Raw genomic sequence first — 7,135 nt, 5'->3', positions numbered from 1 at the left:
CAAGTTCCCGCAGCTCCTGCAGGAACAGTGAGAAGCGGTGCTGACCGGTTCCCTGTGGTGGCAGCTTGCTCTTCGACCACCCTCCCTTGGGAGGCCCCGGTGGAGGTGACCAGTCCTGCGGGCACTTCTCTTTCCTTCAGGAAGGTCACTTTGTCCTGGGCACAGGAGGTTCTGCCTGTGGCTGGGAGCCACTGGGCTACGTATGAGACAGGAGATTTGAAGAGGGAGCTTCTGCCTTGTCAGCATCACAGTCTTCATCTCTTCACCATGCAGCACAAGGCACTTTGGAGTGCCCTGGAGTACACTTGTCGGTTGCTGGGCGTCTCCACTGCAGCAGGTAAGTGCAAGCTCTCTTTTTCTTTTGCTCTAAAAGGCTCTGCATGGGTTTTGGGAACTCTGAGCTCTCTCCCTGCCTTTGGCCAGGTGCAGCCACTGCCCCATCCTGCAAGGGGGACAGGGAAACTTAATCACTTTTGCTTCGGGACCCACGGAGTTCAGAGTGCTGGGTGCCTTGCCAGGCTCTTTCCAAATGCTATGGGAGGCACAGTGAGACATCAGAAAGGATGAGCCAGCACTTAGTACAACAGAGGCACAAATGGAAAATATAACTAAACTATATTATCATAAAACAGACATGGGAACAGGCAAAATGTGAATGAGACCGAAAGGCAAAATACTCATGGCTGCACAAAACTGCCAGACTGCTCTGTGGGACGTGAAAATGAAGAAGGAGCAACTTGCACTGTGCACAGTGAGTTGTCCTGTACCAGGCAGGATGGAGAGGTCCCACCAACGGTGACACAGCTGCTGCCAAAGTGCTGCTCTGCCTCTCTAGCAACCTGTCAGGGAGCAGGCTCAGGAAGCAGTTCAGGTTATAACTGCAGTACAAACATCATAAATTCATCCACCTGGCTAGTTGCATCCTCTCACCCACTGCCAGGGGCTGCTCAGGAGCAGCATCCTTTGTCTTGGGTGACACATCTGAGTGCTTGATTTCAGGTGAAATGCAGATGTTTTGAGCCAGATCTCTGAGGCACAGCGTCTCACCCGTAAGTGTGGTGAATAACCCATCACATCAGGCATCTCCAGATGGGACTTTGGGAAACAGCTAATGCAGAGGGCTCAGGTGTTCACTCCAGCACTGCTGCTGACTCACTGTTATGGGACAGGATGACAGTGCTCTCTCCCTCAGTTTCCCCATCAGTACAGCAGAGATCTAAGTGCCTGGTTTGCCTAAAGGCTAGAGGTGTGAACCAAAAGTTCTTCGTGAGAAGTGATTTGAAGTGGTGTCTGTGGTTCCTGTGTCAGACACCTGGGAATTTCAGATTCAGACACTGCAGAGAAGGCCCTCCTACCTCTTCATTTCCTTTATCAGCCTCAGACAGCCATGACGGACACTTTGCTCAAGTCAGGGGCAAAACAGAAAGCACACAGCTCAGCTGAAGTGAGCACAGGTCCCCAAGGACATGCAAAGCCCAGCTGCAACACTGGAGGCTGTCCTCTGGAATGTGCTTTAAATGACTGATAACAAGCAGAGATTTGAGTCCCTGAGTTTACACAAACTCCCAGTAGATATGTGCACATTGTGGTAAGACTGCAACAGATAGGAGCTGGGACACAGCTTTAACCAGCAAATGCAAATCTCTTCATTTCTTTATCCCCATTCACATCAGGCCTTCATGAGCCCCATGCTGGTCATACTCTCCCTTCAAGCTCCAAGGAAACTCATAAAGACCTTCCTGGGAGAAAACTCAAGCTTGTTGCCATGGGAAAACTAAAGCTAGAACAGCAAAATTGAATGTAGCTTACAATTTTGAAGTGTCTTAGTGGAATATAACCTCTTTCCTGCTTGTTTTCTTTCTACCATTTTGCATCATCTGTACCACTTTCTATAGTTCTTGAAATAGCAGAACAGTTTTCTCTCTGCTGAGCATCACAGAGCAGGAACAGCTGCACTACTGATTTGTGTGCTTTTTCATAGCTCTGATGCATTCCCAGTATTGCATGGCTTTCCCAAAAGGCCAGTGGAGAATGGGAAGTACCTGTGTTTTATTCCTCTATGTGTCTCAATGGAGTAAGAAACCAGCTTGATGCAGTGTTTAGTGCCTGATGAGGTGTGTGAGGTTTTTTCATGAAATGGAAACTATGCAGAAGAGAATCCCATGGGTTTTGATTGGAAAAAAAAAAAAAAAAAAAAACAAAAAAAAACCATCAAACAAACAAACAAACAAACAAAAAACAAACAAACAAAAAAAACCACCACAGTATGAAAGGGAGAGGAGAGTGCATCAGCCTCACTAATTGATTCTGAGAAGGGCTGGCCAGCACCATAAGCTGCTTGCAAACACAGGTTACCCACATAATATAAATCTCCCCTTCCCCCAGGACCTTGGAGTGCAGTTGCTGGCTGCAATGGTGGGGCTATAGGGTTTCTTGGGTGTGTAAAATCGGACAGCCCTGCCATCGACAGACATCAAACAACCTCACAAATTGCTGCAGTGTTGGGGGCATCTCTACAGGTCAGAGGTTTTAGGCCTTGTGATTTCTATTTTTAGGAAATAGTCCTTACTTATTTCTTAATTCTCATGCTTTCGACCATTTAATTCCTAATCATGTGCCTTTAGGCACATGGTTTGGATAAGATCCAAATCAAGGCAGCAACTAGTCCAAACAAACACCTCGGAAACAGTCCTTTGATTCTTGCATATTCTTCATCAAAACAGCTTTGTGGATAAAGCAGAAGCTGTGCAAAATGAGGAAACCTCCCATCCAGAGCAGAGATTTGGGCATAACAGTTGAGCTGTTAAATTCTGCATTCATCCGCAGAGAGTGAATGAATGAATGAACTCCACGTTTGTAGGGAAGATTATAAAGAAGGGTTCTCAGTCACAAGATAGCGAACAACAATACTTTGCATCTAAGATTACACAGTTCACACAGCTCCACAGCACTCTGATGAGACCGATTTCCCTGCACCTCAGCTTGGGGCTAGAGAGGCAGCCTCCATGGAGGAAAGCGGCATGTGGGCCCCATGTGTTCTCCTGGCTGACGGGGACCAGCAGCTGCAGGTGACACAGGGGGAACCCAAGCAAGACACAGCAGTGGATGGGCAGCGATTGCCCGCTGAGATGTGGAGACTTCAAGTGCAGACAGGAGTGCAGTAACTGTGTAGAGTGATGCCCTGGCTGTGAGACCCGGGCTTCTCTCAGCCCCACACCACTGTGACCAGCTGGTTGTGGACCAATAAATTTGCTCAGCTGGTGTGAGGCACTTCATTTTTGCACCATTTTGGAAACAGTTTTGTGGAGAACTGAAGAATGTTGAAGGAAATTTTCCATCCCCTGAAGCTATTGGCCCCAAACAGCCAGTTCAGGGAAGATTTTAGCCTTGCTAATACTCTTAATCCCTTTTAAACTGACTCCCCAGTGTGCTGTGCAGGACGGGGCACTGAGGGGATGTTCATTCCTTGTATTTAATCTGCCTGCCCCCCTTATATGTTTTTCTGTTTGGCTAGCAAAGGATCTTGATGTCATGGCTACGGCCCTTTGTGAAGGCAGCTGGCATGGTTCTCTGGTCCTGCTGCTACACTGCAGACAGTTGTTTGGTGCAGCTGGCCTGGGCAAGCAGGGGGAGCAGGGGAGAGGAGCTGCAGGCACTGGGGGGACCTGAGCAGAGAGGTCCCCAGATCACGAAGGGGCAGAGGCAGAAAGGGCAGTGTGAGGGAAGTTCCTGTGGCAACCATGATGAGGCAGCATGGCAGGGGGTGGAAGGGACACAGATCACCACTGCTCACCTCCCCCAGCTGTCCAAGACCAGCTGGTATCCCTAGAGCACCTCTCCCCAGCCCACAAAGTGGCAAAACTGCCATGACAGGGATGCAGCTGGGATGGATTTCTGGACTTTGTGTCAAGGTCAGTGTTCAGCTCTGACCCTTCTATGATGGTGTGTCAGCATGAATCACTGGTGCTGGAAGTCCTAACATGCTGCACAACATGGGAGGAGTAGCCTCACCAGCCCCTGGGGAAATCGGGGCATCGATCCTGCGAGCTGCTGGGCACCAGAGAGACAGGAACCAACCCTGCAATCAGCGTTTTTCCTGCCTTCTCTTTCTAGTGCTGATCGGTGTGGGAGTAGAAACTCTGCAGCGAGGACAGTTCAAAAGCCTGGCTTTCTATCTGCTGTGAGTATTTTTGCTCTTGGAATCAGAATCAGTGGGGGTGACAAGTTTGATTCCTCCACCATATGTACCACCAGACTAGACTGCAATAGCAGTAGTGAGCAGTGTCCAAGGACATGGGGAATTCAGATCTCCATCTCTGGGCTTCATATAAATAAGCTATTTCTGTTTAAAAAAATGATGCTACTGCATCCCCCATGCTACTGCAGACTTAGGTAGGCCAGAGGTGACACTGGCTGCAAATTGACCCTAGGAGTGCAGAAGGGCTTTGAGCTGTTGTCCATCAACCAGCTGAGCAGAGACTGTTCAGACCCTGGCACACAGAATCTGTTTGTGAACTGTGTAGTAAATCCTGGCCCTCTATGCCTCTTCTTCCACCTGGAGAGTGTATTCAGGTTCAGTCCTGCTCCCTGACAGCTCCACCTTTCAGTTTTTCAGGGGTTGCAGTTACTGTCTGTGAAGGCTTCTTCTTTATCAGCTTGTTCCTGGAGATGTGCTTCACGTGAGTAGACCTTGTCCAGTCTTCTCTAGCCTTGGTGGGACCTCCCTAAGGCAATTTGCCCCTTACAGGCCACATCAGACCTCGATGAGCTGCAAGTGACCAATCTAAGGTCCTGCCCCTACTGCTATGGGAAGTACATTCAGGCAGGGGGGAGGTAAGTGGGGCCATGTCCACTGCCAGTTAAACCTGTGTTTTAACCCAGACTTGTGCCATAGTTTGCTGATCACCAGCACAACATACCCTGGTCTACAGCATCTGTTCAACACACAGTATGAAGCCCTACAAACCTTCACAGAGATGGCACTGAAGTTTAAGTTAGAATGTAGAAAATCCTTATGTACTCAGAGGCTGAGCACTTCTGCTGTCTTTTAGCATAAACTCAAAAGCCCTGATAGCTTAGAGGCAATGCCTTGCTCAAGCTAATAGGCACTCAACTAGTTGCCAAGTGGGTAAACACACCACGAAGAGATGGCCTGAGATGCTGACCTCTGGCAGATGAAGCCCCTGGCCTCTATCCCCCATGGGAGGTGCTCAGGCTTTGCTTACCTTCTCTGACCAACACAGTGGTTGCCTGGCAAGCCAGAGTGAGGATCTGAAGCTTTAGATGGGTGATTGTTAGGTCCAGATCTTCTTGACATGTGCTTGGTGCCCCATCCCACAAGGACCTTTGTTTCTCTCCACAGATATGAGCCTGACTCCCTGGCACAGACCTGCTGGAAGCAAGCTAGACGCCCAGGAAGCTTCCAGAAATTCCTGGGGTACACTCTGCTCTCAGTGGCTTGCTTCCTGCATCCCGTTCTTGTCTGGCACGTCACCATCCCTGGTGAGAAGCCCATGCTGGGGTGGGGAGTAGCACAGATGGAAGAGGAGCATGGTCTGTCAGGGGCTAGAGAGGGTGGGGATGTGTGCAGTGTGCATTGGTTGAGGGGAATACTGAGCTAGCTGGACTAAGCACTGCTTGGTGAGCTCTTCACTTTGCCCCGGTCAACATGGTCTTCTCCCCAGGGTCCATGCTGGTGCTCACTGCCCTGGCCTACTTCTTGCTGAGCAAGAGGAGGAAGAGCCCAGGACACAAAGAAACACATCCCCAGGTGGGCCAGTACGTGGACCCTTTAGCCACCATGGCAGCCCCAACCATCACTGGTGACACTGAGCAGACCTACACCTTCCGTGCGGCCCAGAGGGAGCAGCATCGCTCACTGCTGGGCCGCATGAAGAGCATCATGAAGGGCAGCAGGAACAGGAGCCCAGCCCCAGCAGCTCCTGCCGAACTAGTGGCCCCACCAGCCCCACGCAAGCAAGTGCACTTTCAGGAGAAGGTGGTTCAGATCATCCCCTCTGTCAGCGAGAGCTTGGAGGACGTGGAGAGCGAGGCTGAAGAGACCACGTCGGACACAACCCCCATTCTCACGCCACCCGATGCCCCTGTCATCCTCACACCTCTCAGCTCCACTGGCCTCTTTTGAGCCTTCAGCAGGAACAAGGACAGGGCAGACTTGCTACCCCTGCCACTGGCATCTCTCCCTGCCACTCTAGCAGCCCAGGAGGTGCCCCTCCTTGCCCTCCCTGCCTCCAGGGTGACAACTGTGTCATCTCCATTTCAAGGAGCTGCCCACACTACATGGTCCCACACCTTGTGACAGGGACAATGGCGGTCCCCAGCTCCTGCAGTGCTGTGCCCAGGGTACAGGTGGTTTTTCAGCCGTGGCCTCGTGTGGGTCATCCCTCTGTTACGACACTACACATCACTGTGGCTGCTCCTGCCTAACATCACAACTGCGGTTTGTGCCTCCCAGGAGGAAGCTGCAGTCAGGAGGAGGTGGGGACCACCATCCACCCTGAGCAGCCTTTGCTGCAGGCAGTTGTCTCCCTCCTGCCCTTGCTGTGCATGGAAGCGCTCACAGCTGGGACAGACACATCTAGCCCATGGCACTGCAGCCTGCAGGTTCCCTCTCAGCATCTGCACTGCCAGCAGCAGTCCCAGAGCATCCAAAATGTCATTCTGGAGGTGTGCTGAGATGAAGCACACCCCTGGGGCTAGCACCTGATAAGTGCCCTCTCCTGAGACATGCTTCAAGCCCAGCAGGGAAATGACCTCTGACCTTGGGGAGACCTATGCAGGAGCAGGAAGCCCTGAGGCTTCCTGATGTCCCCTGCCTGGACAGCCTTCTTGAGTTGGTACAGCTTTGGGATGATATAGCAGCTCAGGTCATGGGATTCGGCACCGTGTCGGCACAGAAGACCTTGTATAACTCCCTATGTGTGTTAATTATGGGCCCCAGAGGGCAAAGGCGATAATAAAGTTACAATGTTGTTCCACCAGTCCCCTCCATGACAGCTCTTCACTGAAACCTTGACTTCTGGCTTAATCCTATTGCATATTCTGCCCTTTGAGGGCCGTTCACCTATAACCAGGCATTTTTCTTCTACCCAACTCATCCCCTTGGCTCTCACCT

General features: G+C 51.0%; 1 protein-coding gene across 1 annotated transcript; it reads left to right on the top strand.

Moving 5' to 3' along the window:
- Positions 1–267: 267 nt before the first annotated feature.
- TMEM72 (transmembrane protein 72) lies at positions 268–6,145 on the top strand (the record flags this gene model as incomplete). The annotated part of the gene is made up of 5 exons (XM_082052232.1): positions 268–337; positions 4,114–4,180; positions 4,608–4,679; positions 5,363–5,502; positions 5,685–6,145. The coding sequence occupies 5 exons, from the start codon at positions 268–270 to the stop codon at positions 6,143–6,145; spliced, it is 810 nt and encodes a 269-aa protein (XP_081908358.1).
- Between the last annotated feature and the right edge of the window lie 990 nt (positions 6,146–7,135).

The sequence above is a fragment of the Streptopelia decaocto genome, assembly GCF_964273445.1.
Source record: "Streptopelia decaocto genome assembly, chromosome: 5".
In the NCBI taxonomy this organism is placed as follows: Eukaryota; Metazoa; Chordata; class Aves; order Columbiformes; family Columbidae; genus Streptopelia; species Streptopelia decaocto.
This window is presented reverse-complemented; position numbering and strand designations above follow the sequence as displayed.